This window comes from Convolutriloba macropyga, chromosome 4 (genome assembly GCF_964194025.1).
Source record: "Convolutriloba macropyga chromosome 4, txConMacr16.3, whole genome shotgun sequence".
NCBI classification, from domain to species: domain Eukaryota; kingdom Metazoa; phylum Xenacoelomorpha; order Acoela; family Convolutidae; genus Convolutriloba; species Convolutriloba macropyga.
Genome location: NC_134471.1, coordinates 36,521,630 through 36,543,425, shown reverse-complemented (window position 1 = coordinate 36,543,425; position 21,796 = coordinate 36,521,630). Strand labels below are relative to the sequence as shown.

The 21,796-nt window shown below is 38.0% G+C and overlaps 1 protein-coding gene across 1 annotated transcript in view; it reads left to right on the top strand.

Moving 5' to 3' along the window:
- Positions 1-11,809, top strand: part of LOC142338064 (uncharacterized) — a 31,109-nt gene extending 19,300 nt beyond the window's left edge. The window contains exon 4 of the mRNA XM_075387696.1: positions 11,421-11,809. Within this exon, the coding sequence (XP_075243811.1) occupies positions 11,421-11,809 (389 nt within the window). The remainder of the gene's footprint in view (positions 1-11,420) is intronic.
- Positions 11,810-21,796: the final 9,987 nt, after the last annotated feature.

Genomic DNA, 21,796 nt, shown 5'->3' with positions numbered 1-21,796 from the left:
TACTAGTCTCTCAATTGTACTTTCGATTAATTGTTGTCTTTGGAATCCCTTTACTTTGACCCTCTTTTGCTCATTGGAGACATTTCCAACAGGTAGAGGTCGGCGAGACATCACTACATAGCAAATCTATTTACAGGGCCTTGTCAACAATAACGTTTGCTTCCTTTTTTCAAGGGCGCTCTTCCAGGCTCTGCTTCAACATCTTCATCTCAAGCTCTTGCCTGCGCTGATGAATATATCTGACAGACGGAAATTTCGAGCGGAACTTTTTTGAGTCAAAGGTGGCGTGCTCAAGGCTCAATCTTCAGACTATCCGCTTAGCTAAATACCGCCAATTGAGCTCGTAGCAGTTACATAGGGGCACTACGCGGAGGTTGCAGATCACCTCTTCACTCTGGGTTACTAACTCTCCTCTGAAGGTGTTCGCCTTAGCATTTTGCCTCCATGTCCCCCATCAGCACTTGGTAAAATCGTTCACATCTCTGAAAAATTCTAAAACTTAGTAGGGACACTCATGATGCCGTATCAAATTTCGCAACATTTCTAATGCTTTTTTCCATATTGTTTTTTTCATTCAGCACGTCCGCTTGCTCTAACACATTTTCTTCAACAGCTTGAACTCAGCAAAAATACCAGGTTGCCTTTTAAGGCCTTATCATGTTTTGGAAGTTTTCTAAGGTATTGTTTTCCAAAAAAATTATAATGAAAAATACTCCAAGAATTTTAACTGAATAGAAAGGTTTTCGACAGTGGTCATGGCATTTTCTCAATTATGGACAAATAAAAAAAATGATATAATCATAGTACGGCACCTTATTCATCTTGATACGGTCACAGCCAGGCTCTTTATTTATCTTAATACGGCCTTGAGATTGCGCCTTATTAATCTTGATACTGATTTAACGCACATTATTCGATTTGAATCAACCTATGAACGGGGCCCTATTAATCTTGATACGGCCTTCGAATGGCGCCTTGTTAATGTCGATGCTGCCCTACGGCGCCGCATTAACCATGACACTGAACTAGGGCACCCTATTTATCTTGATAGGGCCTTGGATTGCCGCGTTATTAGTCTTTATAGGGCAATAGAATGCGGCAATTTAAATCTTGATGCTGCCATATGGCACTTTTTGCTTCTTGATACGGTCTGGGAACGGTGCCTTTTTAGTCTTGATGCTACCTTACGGCACTTTATCCAACTTTTTACGGTCTTAGAACGGTGCCCTTTTAATCATTATGCTGCCGTACGTCTCCTTATTCATATCTATACGGCGTTAGTACGGCACCGTATTCATCCTGCACGGTGTTAGCAAGGCACTTTATACATCTTATAACGGCCTTGATATTGCGCCTTATCAATCTTGATACTGACTTACCGAACGTTATTCATCTTGAATCGACCTATGAACGGCACCCTATTAATCTTGATACTACAGTACGGCACTTTACTTATATTGATACGGCCTTAGAATGGCGCCTCGTTAATCTCGATGCTGCCCTGCGGCGCCGCATTAATTATGACACTGAACTGGAGCATCCTATTTATCTTGATAGGGCCTTGAATTGGCGGGTTATTAGTCTTTTTTGGGCCATAGAATGGCGCATTTTAAGTCTTGATACTGCCATACGGCACTTTTTGCATCTTGATACAGTCTTGGAACGGTGCCCTTTAATCTTGATGCTGCCTTACGGCACTTTATCCATCTTTTTATGGTCTTAGAGCGGCGCCCTTTTAATCCTTATGCTGCCTTACGTCACCTTATTCATCTCGATACAGCCTTAGAACGGCGCCCTAGTAATCTGCATACTGTCATACGGAGCGTTATTCATCTTCATAGGGCCTTAGAACAGCGCCTTATTATCCACGATACTGCATTCCGGTACCTTATTTATCTTCTTACGGACTAAAAGAGGCAACTTAATCATCTTGATATTACCGGACGGCACATTACTCATCCCGATACGGCCTTAGAACGTCGCCTTGTAGATTTCGATACTGCCTAACGGCACCTCATTGATCATGACATTGCCTTAAGGCACAAAGATTGTCTTAATGCTGCCTTGAATTGGTGCCTTTTTAATCTTTATGCGGTCATAGAATGGCGCCTTATAAATCTTGATACTGTCTTACGGCAATTTTTTTTATCCTGATGCGGTCTTACACTGGCGACTTTTTATAATAAGGTATAATAAGGTATTGAAATGGCGCCTTATTAATACGGCGGCTTATTAAAATGGAGCCCTATTAAAACGATGTTACAGTACGGGGTAAGGGGGGAAAACGGTGTCAGAGGAGGGAAAGTGGGGGTAAAAGAATATAAGAGTAGGAGGTAAGGGGGGGGGGGGGTAAAACGATGTATGATTAGGGGGTTCTGGTGGGTAAAACGATGTACGAGTAGGGGTAATGCGGGTTAAACCTCTTACCCCGTACAATTGAATGGTTTTACCCCATTACCCCTACTCTTGCAACAGTTTAAAATCTTGCAAGCCCCGCGCTTACATCGTGTTGCCTCAATAGCCGAGTGTTACCGCAGAGTGAGAACTCACAGCCTCCATTCCTTGACCCTGTTCTCATTAGCCTTCAGACCACCGGTGCTTGCCCAATACTAGCCCTTCCATGTACATAATCTAAATTTTCTATTCACTCACTCTTACACCTACATCATTTTACCCCTCTAAAGCTACCCCCTAATATTATATCTTTTTGGGGGTAATTTTTGGGGGTTCAATCTCAAAATTTCCCTTTAGTACCCACAGCCGCCTTATCTTACATCCTCATTACCCCCTTATCATAAATCTTAACACTCCCCTTTCTCCCACTACCTCTTTATTTTACGTTAATTTGCCTCTCTAAAGTTATTCCTTAACCTTAAAAGTGTTGATAGGAGAATTTTTAGATTCCTCTAAAAAATTTAGTTCCAAGAAAGATTTGAGATTGAGATATATTTAGTATAACGGTGTAGGATTAAGAGGGGTAATGGAGAGTAAGAAGGCGCACTAGACTTTGGACGCCCAAATCTTGAACGCCATCCTGCAAAAAGTTGCAGAAACAGGGGGGGGGGGGTTAATTTTAGGGAATCAAACGATGTAATATAAAGGGGGTAATGAGGAGTAACGATGGAATTGTTAGTTTTTGCGCGCAAAATAATATCCAAAAATTTGTAAGATAATGGGGTTGTTTTAGGGAGCTGGGGGGTTAAAAAGGGTTTGGCAAGGGTGCTTTGCAGCACATTATTAATCTTGATACGGTAGTAGGGCACCTTATTTACACCTTGATACGGCCCACAAGACCTTATCTTGATTTGGCCTTACGGCACCTTATCAATATCGATACGACCTTACGGCACTCTTTTCATCTTGACACGGCCTTACGTCACCTTATTCTTCTTGATACTACCTAACGGCAACTTGTTCATCCTGATACCAGTTCATGGCGCCGTGTTCATCTTGATACGGCCTTACGGCACTTTTTTCATCTTGCAATGGACTTAAAGTAACGTGGGTTAATTTGGATACAATCCTAGGGCACCTTATCCATATTGATACAACCTTACAGCACCTTTCTATACTTGATACGGCCTTACGGCCCCTTTTTTCTTGATTTGGCCTTACGGCACCCTATTGCTCTTAAAACGGACTGGCGACATCCTATTAATCATGATTCAACCTTATGGCAACTTATTCACCTTGTTGCGGCCTTACAGTACTTTATTAATTTTAATAAGTCCTCAAGGTACCTCAATAATTTTGATAAGGCCTTGCGGCACCCTATTCATCTTGATAAGGCCTTACAGCAACTTATGCAACTTAATTGAGCCTTATGGCAGCTTATTAATCTTGATAGGGCCGTACAAAAACTTAGTCAACTTTATAAAGCATTGCGGCACCTTAATCTCTAGAATATATCCTTTTGTTTAAAATTACCTCCTAATCGTACATCTTTTGGGAGTAATTTTGGGGGAATAAATCTGAAACCCCCATTACCTCCAAATACCCTCCATTATCCCCTTTACCCCCTAATTTTGTTAAAGTTATTTATTTTTATTAAGTTTGACCTCACTATAAATATCACCCTAAACTTACATCTTTTTAGGAGTGATCGTTGGAGGGTAAAATCTAAAATCATCCAATAACCCTCCTCTTTAGTCCCTATTATTCCCTAATCGTACATCTTTTTGAGTGGTGGGAGTATAATCAGGGAGTAAAATTGACACGGGTGCCGCATGGAATATTAATATTGAAAACGCCTTACGGCATCTTAGTCAAGTTGATGCGGCCTTACGATATCTTATAGTTTTTGATACGGTCAAGCCACGCCATATCAATCTTGATGCGGCCTTACGATAACCTTTTAATCTTCATATGGCTTTACTGCACCTTATTTTTCTTGATACTGCCTTATGGCACCTTACTCAGCTTTATAATTCAATACGGCACCTTTTTATTTTTGATACGGCCCTACAAAACGTTATCTTAATACGGCTCACTTTATTATCTTGATTTGGCCTTACGTCACTTTATTCTTCTTAATACGATCTAACGGTACATTATTCATCATCATTCAGCCTTACAGCAATTTATTCATCTTGATTTGGTCTCACGGTAGCTTATTTAACTTGATGCGACCTTTCCACAACTTATCTTGATACGGCCTTACGGCACCTTATTCATATTGATACGGCATTACAGCACATTATTCATTTTGATACGATCATAACGCACATTATCAATCTTGATACGGCCTTACGACAACCTATTAATCTTGTTACTGCCTTACGGCACCTTACTCAACTTTATACGGCAATACGGCACCTTTTTATTTTTGATACAGCCTTACAAAACCTTATCTTGATACGGCACACTTTTTGCACCTAGATTTGGCCTTATGTCACTTTATTCTTCTTAAGAGGATCTAACTGTACATTATAGCATCTAACTAATTATCAAGCAGCCTTACAGCAATTTATTCATCTTGATTTGGTCTCACGCTAGCTTATTTACTTTGATGCGACCTTTCCACAACATAACTTGATACGGCCGTACGGCACCTTATTCATCTTGATATGGCATTACAGCACATTATTCATTTTGATACGGTCACAACGCACATTATCAATCTTGATACGGCCTTACGACAACCTATTAATCTTGTTAATGCCTTACGGCACCTTACTCAACTTTATACGGCAATACGGCACCTTTTTATTTTTGATACAGCCTTACAAAACCTTATCTTGATACGCACACTTTTTTCACCTAGATTTGGCCTTATGTCACTTTATTCTTCTTAAGAGGATCTAACTGTACATTATACCATCTAACTAATTATCAAGCAGCCTTACAGCAATTTATTCATCTTGATTTGGTCTCACGCTAGCTTATTTACTTTGATGCGACCTTTCCACAACATAACTTGATACGGCCGTACGGCACCTTATTCATCTTGATATGGCATTACAGCACATTATTCATTTTGATACGGTCACAACGCACATTATCAATCTTGATACGGCCTTACGACAACCTATTAATCTTGTTAATGCCTTACGGCACCTTACTCAACTTTATACGGCAATACGGCACCTTTTTATTTTTGATACAGCCTTACAAAACCTTATCTTGATACGCACACTTTTTTCACCTAGATTTGGCCTTATGTCACTTTATTCTTCTTAAGAGGATCTAACTGTACATTATACCATCTAACTAATTATCAAGCAGCCTTACAGCAATTTATTCATCTTGATTTGGTCTCACGCTAGCTTATTTACTTTGATGCGACCTTTCCACAACATAACTTGATACGGCCGTACGGCACCTTATTCATCTTGATATGGCATTACAGCACATTATTCATTTTGATACGGTCACAACGCACCTTATCAATCTTGATACGGCGTTACGGCACCATATTAATCTTGATATGGTCTTACGACAACCTATTAATCTTGTCACTGCCTTACAGCACCTTACTCAACTTTGTACGGCAAAACGGCACCTCATTGTTTTTGATGCAGTCAGGCCGCTCCTTGTCAATCTTGATAAGACCGTGTGGCACCATATTCATCTTGATACAACTTTATGACAACTCAGTAATCTTGAAACGGCCTTACTGCAATTTCTTCATCTTGATACTGCCTTTCGGCACCTTACTCAAATTTATACGGCAAAACGGCACCTCATTGTTTTTGCTACAGTCAGGCCGCTCCTTATCAATCTTGATACGGCCGTTCGGAACAATATTCATCTTTATACGGCCTTATGACAACCTATTAATTTTTATACTACCTTACGGCACCTGCTTCAAGGTTCTACGGCAACAAGGCACATCATTAATTTTGATACGCCCTTGCGGCACCTCATCTTAATACGGCCTTACGACATCTTTCTCATCTTTATACAGCTCTTACGCAACCTTATTACAACCTAATGGTATCCTATTCATCCTGGTGAGGCCTTACGTCACCTTATTCTTCTTGATGGGGCCTAATGGTTAAATATTCATCATCATAGAGCCTTAGAGCAATTTGTTCATCTTGATTTGGTCTCACGGTAGCTTATTTACCTTGATGCGACCTTTCCACAACTTAACTTGATACTGCCGTACGGCACCTTATTCATCTTGATATGTCATTACAGCATATTATTCATTTTGATACGGTCACAACGCACCTTATCAATCTTGATACGGCGTTACGGCACCATATTCATCTTGATACGGCCTTACGACAACCTGTTAATCTTGTCACTGCCTTACAGCACCTTACTCAACTTTGTAGGGCAATACGGCACCTCATTGTTTTTGATACGGTCAGGCCGCTCCTTATCAATCTTGATACGACCGTACGAAAGCATATTCATCCTGACACAGCCTTATGACAACCCAATAATCTTGAAACGGCCTCATTGCACCTTCTTCATCTTGATACTGCATAACGGCACCTTACTCAACTCTATACCGCAATACGGCACCTTATTCAATTTGATACGGTCATGAAGCTCCTCATCAATCTTGTTGTGGCCGTGCGGCACCGTATTCATCTTGATATGGCATTACAGCGCGTTATTCAATTTGTTACGGTAATGCCTCTCCTTTTCAATCTTGATACGGCCGTACGGAACCATTTTCACCTTGATATGGCATTACAGCACGTTATTCAATTCGATACGGTTATGCCTCTCCTTATCAATCTTGATACGGCCGTTCGGTACCATATTCATCTTATATTCAATCGAAATCTACCATAAAGTCACAGACATCCTCATCAAAGGTGGATTCAATTCGACGAAATGGATAACAAGTGACGATGAAGTCAAGTCACAAATCCCATAGGCAGACAGATCAATGATAGTTGTGAAGACTTTCGAAGCAGAACCACAATCATCTTCAATCCTAGGACTCAACTGAAAGGTGGACACAGACAGTCTCATTGTCTGTCGTGGAAATGAGCAATAAGTTCCCGCAAAAATAACTCAGACAATTGTCCTATCCTTTGTCTCAGCAGTGTTCGAACCTTTTGGGATTTGTTCACCCTTTACGATAAGAATGCGGTTCCTACTCAAAAACATTTGGACAGCATTGGGACAAGCATGGGACAAGGATTTGTCAGCAGAACATTCAAAACTGTTCAGTGACTGGTGCTCTGAGTTGAGAGAAATAAGGACAATGTCAATAAATTGACTGTATTTTGAAATTGGATATTCAAACCTCAGACATCACATTTTCACAGATGCGTCAGAAAAAGCAATGTGCTTTGTGGCATATCTGCAAGACGAAGCAACGTTAAGACTTGCCTATGTGATAGGGAAATGCCGTGTGGCACCCATCAGACATATGACAATACCGAAGTTAGAACTCCAAGCCGCAGTCTACGGAGTTCATCTCAGAAAGCAGATACTCAGTGAGCATGATGTCACAATTGACAAAATCTATCATTGGACCAACTCACCAGCAGTGCTACAGTGACTACAAGCAGCGCACAAGAAACAACAAGTTTTCGTTGAGAACAGAGCAGCGGAAATACTGGAAAACTCATCGATGGATAAATGGAGACACGTCAAAGGGGTCGAAAACCCTGCCGACATCGGAACCCGAGGAATGTTCATCGAAGGCCTCAAGGAGTCCGTATGGCTAAACAGGCCGGCATGGCTCCACGCAGATGAAGAAAAGTGGCTAAAGCCATGGTGTCAAGTAAACGAAGTTGAAGCTGAGCAAGCTACCAGTACATTAGCCACAGAAAATAAACTAGACCAAATATTTGACTGGAGACGATACAGTACCTTCAACTGAATTAGAAACTTCATTGCTTACTGCATGAGGTTCAAGACGAAGCAGAGCGGTACACTCAAAGCAGACAAATTTCATCAAGCAGAGCAAATACTGTTTCGTTTTGTTCAAACCGAAAGCTTCCCGAATGTTTCAAAGTCGATAGCAAAGAGCAGAGAATTCTCCAAAATATTGAAGAATGCCATATTTTCAATCTTCATAGAGGAAGATGGAACAATTAGAGCGAACATTGATTACATTGCAATATACCGAATATTGTTAACAGCGAAACATCCAGTCGTACAACATCTGTTGGAGAAAGCAAATCGAGACAAATTCATGTCGGCACAGAATATGTGAGAAACGTGCTTCAACAAGAGTACTGGATCATCGGATTGAGAAATGCTTTAAGGAAAATCAAGTCGAGTTGTATCAAATGCAGACATAGAAATGCCAACTAAATTCACCCACCGATGGCAGGTCTACCCAGTGAACGGCTTGATGAACATGTGTTCCCATTCACCCATACCAGAGTTGACTACATCAGACCCTTTGAAGTGCAGTTTTGACGACGTACCTTGCAGAGATGGTGCTGCCTCTTCACTTGCCTGACAACGAGACAACGAGAGCAGTACACATCGAAGTCACACAGTCATTGGACACCGAGTCATGTCTAGCTGCTGTGACAAGGTTCATTGCAAAACGTGGCTACCCAAAAGCCATCGTCAGCGACAACAGAACAGATTTCGTTGGAGCAGCCAACGAGTTGAAAGCATTCATGGACGAGTGGGACAAAATTAAGATTGAAAGCGACTTAGCTCAGAGAAAGATCGTTTGAAAGTTCAACCACCCTGGAGCACCACACTTGGGTGGAATCTGGGAAAGAGTGGTTGAAAGTTGCAAGAAGGTCATGATTACAAGCATGGACAACCGAAGCCTTTAAGATGAGGTACTCAGTACAACGATGTGTCTTGTAGAGCAAACTCTCAAAGCAAGACCCCTGACAGCAGTAAGTGACGACCCAGAGGATCTGACAGCCTTGACACTCCATCATTTCTTGCTAGGATGAGAAAATGCAAGTACACCATATATGACATCCAGCGAGCGCTACCATGATATGCGAAAAACCTTCAAAACGGCTCAAGCATAGGCCGACATGATCTGGAAAAGATGGAGACGTGATTATATTCCACAATGGAATCAGAGATTAAAGTGGTCAAAAGAACATGTACGAAATCTGAAAGAAAGAAAAATTGTGTGGATGGTAGTTGAATCAGTGATTCGATGTGAATACAAAATGGGGAGAGTTATCAAAGTCTTCAAAGGCGATGATGGCGTCGTACAATCAGCGAGAGTTAAGATGGCACATGGCGAGTTCAACAGACCAGTAGTGAAACTGGCGCCAATCTTCTATGATGTTGTTTCCGAGATCAAGAACAGGGTCGGCAATGTTGGCGCCACTAATGAACAGAAGCATGAGCCATCATACCAACAGAAATGAAATTAAAACCCTAAAACTTGAAATTTTGTCAAAACTCAAAAAAGGTCAAAACTGAAAAATTTCACAAATTGGGACCGAAAATTTGTCCACCCCCCGACTTTGGGAAGGGAAACCCAAATGTAACCCTTAATCTGTCCATGGACCCAACGAACATAATTTCATCATACCTACAAGTGTGGCTATTAACACTTATATGGAGCAAAAAGTGCATTTTTTGATATTTTGTGATTTATTTTTAAATTTTATAAATTGCTTTTTCTATGACCCCTTAGGTGTTTATTAAGGGTCAAATCTCAAACATTTGAGGCATTAAGTGCTACGTACGTATCAGCAGTGCTTATGTCAACAAAAGTAATTATTGCAGTAATTTGACATTTACTATGTAAACAATGACCTAAATCACTTTCTTGATTAACCAATCAGAAACAAGTAGCGATGATGTTATAAACGATAAATATTTGATTATTTACTCTAACCCAATTTTTGAATAGTGAAACCATATTATATTTAGAACCATTAGAAACTGTTATCAGAGCAGTTGGCTCTCAGATTGACTCAAATTTGATTCATTAACAGCTTTAGTCTTTTTTGCTAAACTTTGCTAGATCTTAAGATCTTGCGAGTTTTAAGTTAGTTGAGCTTACTTGAAGAGAAGTTAGCAACATTAATAACACTGGCTGAAATCTTACAAACCTCAGCACGAGATTGAACATAGACTATCACTAAGGATTTTCTGAACTTCAATCAACCAAATTAAAGTTACAGTCCTTCAAAACGTCCGAGCGACTAATTATTTCTGCGAGATCGTTAGTCAATCAAACCCAGTGAAGAACCAGGCAGGCGTAAAACTCGAGAACCAGGCTGTGATATATCGGTTCCGCTGAGATTCTTGAGCAACCGCATCAGTCGAGTTAGTCTTTTCATGGGTCTATCATTAATTTTTTCACATGTCTGGTTCCCTGCGAATAAAATTGTCCGTGCAATAATGCATATAACAGTCAGCATGTATGCTCCCTTATTTTTTACGATTCAGAATAACTGCTATTCCCTCAGAAACTTGCATTATTTGTATTTTTGGAGGGGAAAATAAACTGAGTAACGCCGAAACTTTGTCATGGCTAATGAGACTAGGACCAATACACCTAAGCTAGCTGGTTTCATTGAATCAAGTTATGTTGTAATATACTTGTGCTGCCATAATTCGTTATCTTAAGATTTGACGAATAGGCTTTTGGCAGTTTTCCAACTTAAGTTTCTTAAGTTGGACTGCTCTGGTGCAAAGCTATTTAGTCTTGCTCCGGCTCTGCTTCTGTATGTACAGAGGCAGAAAAAGTTGAAAAATTTTGGATTTGGAAAAAAACAGACCCTTTCGGATTTTAAAAGGACCTTTCCTCGACTTTGTTGGTTATGAAATGACTAATGGTGGACCCATGAAAAGACCTTAGCTTGACTTTCTTCTTTATGAAAAGACTTAAGCTCGACCTATGAAAAGGTTTTAGCTCGACTTTAACTAGGAAGCTCGACCGTGTAATTAGTCAACATTGGCCCCCTACTAGACTTTTAAAGTCTTTTCACAAGTCGAGGCCTAGGCCTGGGTACGGCCTTAGCAAGTGTTCCAAGTTCGGGCAACTTGTGATTGTCTTTTTGCAGATGTGGTGCATTACATACGCGGAGTAAATCCAGACAGATGGACATACCTCGCGGGCGGACCCTCTTACGTTTTCAAAGATGCCAAAGATTACACTGAGGAGCCTCTTAATGAAACTCAATGGATTTGGGATGCACAAAGACGTTTCAAATACTTCTTCCAAGCAATATACACGTCTTTCTATCGGAAGGCGGGCGCAGTTTGGGTTCGATACCCGGGTGGGTATTTAACAAATATAACCAAACAAGATGTAATGAACACTGGACCTGGAAGTGATAGGGAGCTCATTATACGTGGATTAATGGAGTTCAGGTACAATAAAATCGTTTTCTCTCCTTTCCTTCTAGAATCGAGGAACAATTCCCAGGTCGAGGTGGCCCGAGCGAAGTGACCCGTGATCAGACGATCTTCGAGCGCACGCATGTTCACGATGCGCTCGAATCACATGGCCTGGAGAAGATTTCGAGTGCCCTTTTGTCTGGACAGTGGTCTGGAACGTGTCTGATCAGAAGTCACTTCGGTCTGGGACGGTCTGACCAGAGGCAGTTTTGAGCGCACATTAGTCTGATCAGAGACAGTTTCGAGCGCACTAGTCTGACCAGGGAGGTTTTTGAGCGCACACTAGTCTTATCAGGAGAGGTTTTCGAGCGCACGTTAGTCTGTGCACTAGACACGAAAAAGGAAGAGATTCAAAGATTTCAAAAATTTAGTTTTCGTTCAACAAACCATTAAATGAAGGAAAAATAATGACGCAATGGAGGGCCTATGAGAGCTGTTTTTGTGCAATCATTAGAAAAAGTACACTTTTCATTATTTATAGCCGCGAAGCAATAGCGGCTATTATTGGGACATCGTGGTTTTTTGGAATTCAAAGAGTTTGAATTGTATTGGGGCGCTCTTTCTTTTGAAGATTTGTGCACACATTTTCATGATTTTTGAAATCAAATTGGAGTTGTGATTTTGCTGACGCCGAAACAGGAAATGGAACGAAAAAGTGAGTTGCTTTGCGGCGTAAAACTTTTTTTGCTCTAAATTCGAAGGGGAATGAAAATTGGTGTTTGAACAAAAATTTGATTTCTCGCTAGTGGTTTATTGTTCACATGCGGCAATTTCACCTTGATTTTTACCTCTTTTTTTCATTTTTTCAATCGGGTTTTCTTCTGATGGTCTTCTCAATCAGGTCATTGTTCATTTTAGGTCTAGTTTTTTTGGTAAGTGATTGAAAACTCTTTGAATTGTAGTTCAGGACTTGTCCTCCTATGTTTTTTTAATTCACCGTCTCTGTCAATGATTCTTACGACCTGACTTCTTGGAATTGAATTTTAGTAACTTCTACTGCTTTGCAGTTATAATTAGGGTACGTGAGGTCATTTGTTCTGCTTTTAGGCCAACTGCATGACTTACCTCACTAAAAAAATGAGCTCTGGAATCACGTAATGAGTTTTAAGCTTTATGAACATTTACTAGTGAAATAGTGTGCATCCCAGTAGTGCCCAACGTAAATGCCCTAATTCTCGGGTAAGAGTTTTGAGTTTTTGATCTAGAATAATAAACTTGAAAAACTCTTCTGAGGACTTTTTCATCATAGAGCGCATGTGTCTCACAAAAATGGCAGTCCGAATCTAACCCAAAAATTCCATTGGTCTGTTAAAGTGCCAGTGGTCATGTCTATATTATTGTTTTTGTTGTTTGAGTTCCATTGAGGGACGGAAGCGTCTGTCGTGGCTATTTTCCGGCAATCTGCTGACTTTGTTCGTTTCTCGTGTTTATGTTAATGATATTGATATTAAGCAATGAAAACAGCGCTAAATTGTCTTGCTGACAATGACGGTTTTTTAACATCGGGTCAAAACATAGCCTGAAAAACCTGAATAATGTCCGAAAAATCATTATGGTCAATGCTGGCAAATGGTCTAAATGGTCTGAGACAACATTTCGAGCGCACTTTAGTCTGGACAATGGTGTGATCATAATGCACACTTGTCTGGGACGGTCTGATCAGGGCAAATTCAAGCGCGACCTCAACCTGGGTTGTAATAAAGCCGGGTTGATACAGTGGGAAAAATTGGTTTCTATTCTGTTCCACCCCAAACCTTTTAGTACACCCCACGTAGTATTAATGAGTTGTTTTATAGCACGTTACTATGTAAGAAAAATACAGTGAGGCGAGAGGAGAGAGCAAAATAGATCTTTTTCTTGTTTGGAGGAGGGTACCAAATCAAGTAAACTCGTAACAATTTCACATGAAACGCATTAAAACTTTTGTCGAATCTTGATAACATCTCGGCACAATTTTTGAAAATGAAACCTCACGATAAGCACGGATACGAGTGATCTCTGCGAGAAAAAATTTAAAAAGACAAAATGAGAGTCTCCAGGACATTAAAAAGATTCGTCAAGTTTTACAGCAGGAAAACAACTATTAATAAGATTATACAAGAGCTGTCAGAAAAATTTCTGTGATGGATTGAAAAAATAACATCTCTCTCTTCCCTCCTCTATATTTATTTTGATTCGTTACCGGCAGTTGCTTTTTTATTAAATGAACTCTCAGAGAAATTTTGCATTGGATTTTGCAGTGAAATTGCATAATTTTGCGTTGAATTCAGCTGAGATCTTTTTCAATTTTTGTTCAATTTTTCAATTTTTGCTCTATTTTTTGTCGCTTCAACTCCCCACACACACACAGTACCACCCCCCCCCCCCATATACCCCACCCAACGCAAATCTCCCTGTACCCCCCCCCCCCCCGGCTTAAACCCTACCTCACAACACGTACCCCCCACGTACCCCCTATACCACGCCCAACGCACAAACCCCTCGCCACGTACAATCCACCCAACATCATCCCTCTCGTACCCCCCAACCCACACGTAACACCACCCCCAGCCCAAACGTGCCCCCACCCCTCACAAACCCCGCACGTACCCCCCCCCCTTAACGCACGTACCCCACACGTACCCCCCACGTACCCCCATGTACCTTATCGAAAAAACTACAAAGATTTTGTGCCCACTTTCCTTATTTCATCCAGCCCCCCATCCTTATACCCTCTCATATAACAAGGCCGTCTCTCCCCCCTCGCGCCCTTATAAACCCCCTACTCATAGAAATTCCAACGATATTTTCAATTTTTCTTGCGCTGAACTTTTTGAAATTTCTCCAGCTACCTAAATTGAACCAAGCCGCCCCCTCCCCTTCCCCCAAACAACGCCCCCGTACCCCACACTCCAATGCAATAATAAGTTAGATCAACGCTAAGCTCAACGCAAAATTATCATCTACGCTAAATTCAACGCAAAATAGGTAAGTTGTACTTTAAATTAAACGCAAAATATCTAAGATCTACGCTAAATTTAACGCAAAATATACAAGATTGGAGTTGAATGCGTTGAACTTATGAAAGATCTACGCAGAATACAACGCAAAATATGTAAGATCTACGCCAAATTCAACTCAAAGTATGTAAGATCTACTATAAATTCAAAGCAAAATATGTAAGATCTACGCTAAATTCAAAGCAAAGTATGTAACATTGGCGTTGAAATCGTTGAATTTATGTAAGATCTACGCTGAATACAACGCAAAATATGTAAGATCTATGCTAAATATAACGCAAAATATGCAAGATTGGCGTTGAATGCGTTGAACTTATGTAAGATCTACGCTAAATATAACGCAGAATATGCAAGATTGGCGTTGAATGCGTTGAACTTATGTAAGATCTACGCTAATTTCAACACAAAATATGTAAGATCTACGCTAAATTCAACGCGATATATGTAAGACATTCTATAAATTCAACGCAAAATATGTAAGATCTACGCTAAATTCGACGCAAAATATGTAACATTGGCGTTGAAAGCGTTGCATTTATGTAAGATCTATGCTACATTCAACGAAAAACATTTATGATCTACTATAAATTCCAACAAAATAAGTAAGATCTACGCTAAATTCAAAGCAAAGTATGTAACATTGGCGTTGAAATCGTTGAATTTATGTAAGACCTACTCTAAATTCAACGCAAAATATGTAAGATTTGCGTCCAATGCGTTGCATTTATGTAAGATTTACGCTAAATTCAACGCAAAATATGTAACATTGGCGTCGAAAGCGTTGTATTTTTGAAAAATATACGTTAATTTCAACGCAAAGTATGTAAGATTTGATTTCAATGCGTTGCATTTATGTAAGATCTACGCTAAATTCAACGCAAAATATGTAACATATACTCTAAATTCAAAGCAAAATATGTAAGATCTACGCTAAATTTAACGCAAAATATGTAACATTGACGTTGAAAGCGTTGAATTTATGTACGATCTACGCTAAATTCAACGCAAAATAAGTAAGATCTGCGTTCAATGCGTTGCATTTATAAAAGATCTACGCTATATTCAACGCAAAATATGTATCATTGACGTTGAAAGCGTTGAATTTATGTAAGATCTACGCTAAATTCAACGCAAAATAAGCAAGATCTGCGTTCGATGCGTTGCGTTTATAAAAGATCTACGCTAAATTCAACGCAAAATATGTAACATTGGCGTTGAAAGCGTTAATTTAATGTATGATCTACGCTAATTTCAACGCAAAATATGTAACATTAGCGTCAAAAGCGTTGAATTCTTGTAAGATCTACGCTAAATTCAACGCAAAATATGTAAGATTTGCGATCAATGCGTTGCAATTATGTCAGATCTACGCTAAATTCGACGCAAAATATGTAAGATCAACTATAAGTTCAAAGCAAAATATGTAAGACCTACGCTAAATTCAACGCAAAATATGTAACATTGGCGTTGAAAGCGTCGAATTTATGTAAGATCTACGCTAAATTCAACGCAAAGTATGTAACATTGGCGTTGAAAGCGTTGAATTTATGTAAGATCTACGCTAAATTCAACGGAAATTATGTAACATTGGCGTCAAAATCGTTGAATTTTTGTAAGATCTACGCTAAATTCAACGCAAAATATGTATGATTTGCGTTCAATGCGTTGCAATTATGTAAAATCTACGCAAAATTCAACGCAAAATATGTAAGATCAACTATAAGTTCAACACAAAATATGTAAGATCTACGCTAAATTCAACGCAAAATATGTAACATTGGCGTTGAAAGCGTTGAATTTATGTAAGATATACGCTAAATTCAACGCAAAATATGTAAGATTTGCGTTCAATGCGTTGCATTTATGTAAGATCTACGCTAAAATCAACGCAAAATATGTAACATTGGCGTTGAAAGCGTTGAATTTATGTAAGATATACGCTAAATTCAACGCAAAATATGTAAGATTTGCGTTCAATGCGTTGCATTTATGTAAGATCTACGCTAAATTCAACGCAAAATATGTAAGATATACTATAAATTCAACGCAAAATATATAACATTGGCGTTGAAAGCGTTAAATTTATGTAAGATCTACGCTAAATTCAACGCAAAATATGTAACATTGGCGTTGGAAGCGTTGAATTTATGTAAGATATACACTAAATTCAACGCAAAATATGTAAGATTTGCGTTCAATGCGTTGCATTTATGTAAGATCTGCGCAAAATTCAACGCAAAATATGTAACATTGGCGTTGAAAGCGTTGAATTTATGTAAGATATACGCTAAATTCAGCGCAAAATATGTAAGATTTGCGTTCAATGCGTTGCATTTATGTAAGATCTACGCTAAATTCAACGCAAAATATGTAAGATATACTATAAATTCAACGCAAAATATATAACATTGGCGTTGAAAGCGTTGAATTTATGTAAGATCTACGCTAAATTCAACGCAAAATATGTAAGATTTGCGTTCAATGCGTTGCATTTATGTAAGATCTACACTAAATTCAACGCAAAATATGTAAGATATACTATAAATTCAACGCAAAATATGTAAGATCTACGCTAAATTCAACGCAAAATATGTAACATTGACGTTGAAAGCGTTGAATTTATGTACGATCTACGCTAAATTCAACGCAAAATAAGTAAGATCTGCGTTCAATGCGTTGCATTTATAAAAGATCTACGCTAAATTCAACGCAAAATATGTAACATTGGCGTTGAAAGCGTTGAATTTATTTAAGATATACACTAAATTCAACGCAAAATATGTAAGATTTGCGTTCAATGCGTTGCATTTATGTAAGATCTGCGCTAAATTCAACGGAAATTATGTAACATTGGCGTCAAAATCGTTGAATTTTTGTAAGATCTACGCTAAATTCAACGCAAAATATGTATGATTTGCGTTCAATGCGTTGCAATTATGTAAAATCTACGCAAAATTCAACGCAAAATATGTAAGATCAACTATAAGTTCAACGCAAAATATGTAAGATCTACGCTAAATTCAACGCAAAATATGTAACATTGGCGTTGAAAGCGTTGAATTTATGTAAGATATACGCTAAATTCAACGCAAAATATGTAAGATTTGCGTTCAATGCGTTGCATTTATGTAAGATCTACGCTAAAATCAACGCAAAATATGTAACATTGGCGTTGAAAGCGTTGAATTTATGTAAGATATACGCTAAATTCAACGCGAAATATGTAAGATTTGCGTTCAATGCGTTGCATTTATGTAAGATCTACGCTAAATTCAACGCAAAATATGTAAGATATTACTATAAATTCAACGCAAAATATATAACATTGGCGTTGAAAAGCGTTAAATTTATGTAAGATCTACGCTAAATTCAACGCAAAATATGTAACATTGGCGTTGGAAGCGTTGAATTTATGTAAGATATACACTAAATTCAACGCAAAATATGTAAGATTTGCGTTCAATGCGTTGCATTTATGTAAGATCTGCGCAAAATTCAACGCAAAATATGTAACATTGGCGTTGAAAGCGTTGAATTTATGTAAGATATACGCTAAATTCAGCGCAAAATATGTAAGATTTGCGTTCAATGCGTTGCATTTATGTAAGATCTACGCTAAATTCAACGCAAAATATGTAAGATATACTATAAATTCAACGCAAAATATATAACATTGGCGTTGAAAGCGTTGAATTTATGTAAGATCTACGCTAAATTCAACGCAAAATATGTAAGATTTGCGTTCAATGCGTTGCATTTATGTAAGATCTACACTAAATTCAACGCAAAACATGTAAGATATACTATAAATTCAACGCAAAATATGTAAGATCTACGCTAAATTCAACGCAAAATATGTAACATTGACGTTGAAAGCGTTGAATTTATGTACGATCTACGCTAAATTCAACGCAAAAATAAGTAAGATCTGCGTTCAATGCGTTTGCATTTATAAAAGATCTACGCTAAATTCAACGCAAAATATGTAACATTGGCGTTGAAAGCGTTGAATTTATTTAAGATATACGCTAAATTCAACGCAAAATATGTAAGATTTGCGTTCAATGCGTTGCATTTATGTAAGATCTGCGCTAAATTCAACGCAAAATATGTAACATTGGCGTTGAAAGCGTTGAATTTATGTAAGATATACGCTAAATTCAGCGCAAAATATGTAAGAATTGCGTTCAATGCGTTGCATTTATGTAAGATCTACGCTAAATTCAACGCAAAATATGTAACATTGGCGTTGAAAGCGTTGAATTTATGTAATATATACGCTAAATTCAACGCAAAATATGTAAGATTTGCGTTCAATGCGTTGCATTTTTGTAAGATCTACGCTAAATTCAACGCAAAATATATAACATTGGCGTCGAAAGCGTTGAATATTTGAAAGATATACGCTAAATTCAACGCAAAATATGTAAGATTTGCGTTCAATGCGTTGCATTTATGTAAGATCTACGCTAAATTCAACGCAAAATATGTAAGATATACTATAAATTCAACGCAAAATATGTGAGATCTAAGCTCAATTCAACGCAAAATATGTAACATTGGCGTTGAAAGCGTTGAATTTATGTAAGATCTACGTTCAATTCAACGCAAAATAAGTAAGATTTGGGTTTAATGCGTTGCGTTTATGTAAGATCTAAGCTAAATTCAACGCAAAATATGTAACATTGGCGTCAAAAGCGTTGAAATTTTGAAAGATATACGCTAAATTCAACGCAAAATATGTAAGATTTGCGTTCAATGCGTTGCATTTATGTAAGATCTACGCTAAATTCAACGCAAAATATGAAAGATCAACTATAAGTTCAACGCCAAATATGTAAGATCTACGCTAAATTCAACGCAAAATATGTATTATTGGCGTTGAAAGCGTTGATTTTATGTAAGATCTACGCTAAATTCAACGCAAAATAAGTAAGATTTACGTTCAATGCTTTGCGTTTATGTCAGATCTTCGCTAAATTCTACGCAAAATATGTAACATTGGCGTTGAAAGCGTTGAATTTATGTAAGATCTACGCTAAATTCAACGCAAAATATGTAAGATTTGCGTTCAATGCGTTGCATTTATTTAAGATCTACAATAAATTCAACGCAAAATATAAAACATTGGCGTTGAAGGCGTTGAGTTTATGTAAGATCTTCGCTAATTTCAACGCAAAATATGTAACATTGGCGTCGAAAGCGTTGAATTTTTGAAAGATATACGATAAATTCAACGCAAAATATGTAAGATTTGCGTTCAATGCGTTGCATTTATGTAAGATCTACGCTAAATTCAACGCAAAATATGTAACATTGGCGTCGAAAGCGTTGAATTTTTGTAAGATCTACGTTAAATTCAACGCAAATATGTAAGATTGCGTTCAATGAGTTGCAATTATGTAAAATCTACGATAAATTCAACGCAAAATATGTAACATTGGCCTCGAAAGCGTTGAATTTTTGAAAGATATACGATAAATTCAACGCAAAATATGTAGGATTTGCGTTCAATGCGCTGCATTTATGTAAGATCTGCGCTATATTCAACGCAAAATATGTAACATTGGCGTTGAAAGCGTTGAATTTATGTAAGATATACGTTCAATTCAACGCAAAAATAAGTAAGATTTGGGTTTAATGCGTTGCGTTTATGTAAGATCTAAGCTAAATTCAACGCAAAATATGTAACATTGGCGTCAAAAGCGTTGAAATTTTGAAAGATATACGCTAAATTCAACGCAAAATATGTAAGATTTGCGTTCAATGCGTTGCATTTATGTAAGATCTACGCTAAATTCAACGCAAAATATGAATGATCAACTATAAGTTCAACGCCAAATATGTAAGATCTACGCTAAATTCAACGCAAAATATGTATTATTGGCGTTGAAAGCGTTGATTTTATGTAAGATCTACGCTAAATTCAACGCAAAATAAGTAAGATTTACGTTCAATGCTTTGCGTTTATGTCAGATCTTCGCTAAATTCTACGCAAAATATGTAACATTGGCGTTGAAAGCGTTGAATTTATGTAAGATCTACGCTAAATTCAAGGCAAAATATTTAAGATTTGCGTTCAATGCGTTGCATTTATTTAAGATCTACAATAAATTCAACGCAAAATATAAAACATTGGCGTTGAAAGCGTTGAATTTATGTAAGATCTTCGCTAAATTCAACGCAAAATATGTAACATTGGCGTCGAAAGCGTTGAATTTTTGTAAGATCTACGTTAAATTCAACGCAACATATGTAAGACTTGCGTCAATGCGTTGCAATTATGTAAGATCTACGATAAATTCAACGCAAAATATGAAAGATCAACTATAAGTTCAACGCCAAATATGTAAGATCTACGCTAAATTCAACGCAAAATATGTATTATTGGCGTTGAAAGCGTTGATTTTATGTAAGATCTACGCTAAATTCAACGCAAAATAAGTAAGATTTACGTTCAATGCTTTGCGTTTATGTCAGATCTTCGCTAAATTCTACGCAAAAATATGTAACATGGGCGTTGAAAGCGTTGAATTTATGCAAGATCTGCGCTAAATTTAACGCAAAATAAGTAAGATTTGCGTTCAATGCGTTGCGTTTAAGTAAGATCTACATTAAATTCAACGCAAAATATGTAACATTGGCGTTGTAAGCGTTGAATTTATGTCAGATCTTCGCTAAATTCTACGCAAAATATGTAACATTGCGTTGAAAGCGTTGAATTTATGTAAGATCTACGCTAAATTCAACGCAAAATATGTAAGATTTGCGTTCAATGCGTTGCATTTATTTAAGATCTACAATAAATTCAACGCAAAATATAAAACATTGGCGTTGAAAGCGTTGAATTTATGTAAGATCTTCGCTAATTTCAACGCAAAATATGTAACATTGGCGTCGAAAGCGTTGAATTTTTGAAAGATATACGATAAATTCAACGCAAAATAAGTAAGATTTGCGTTCAATGCGTTGCATTTATGTAAGATCTACGCTAAATTCAACGCAAAATATGTAACATTGGCGTCGAAAGCGTTGAATTT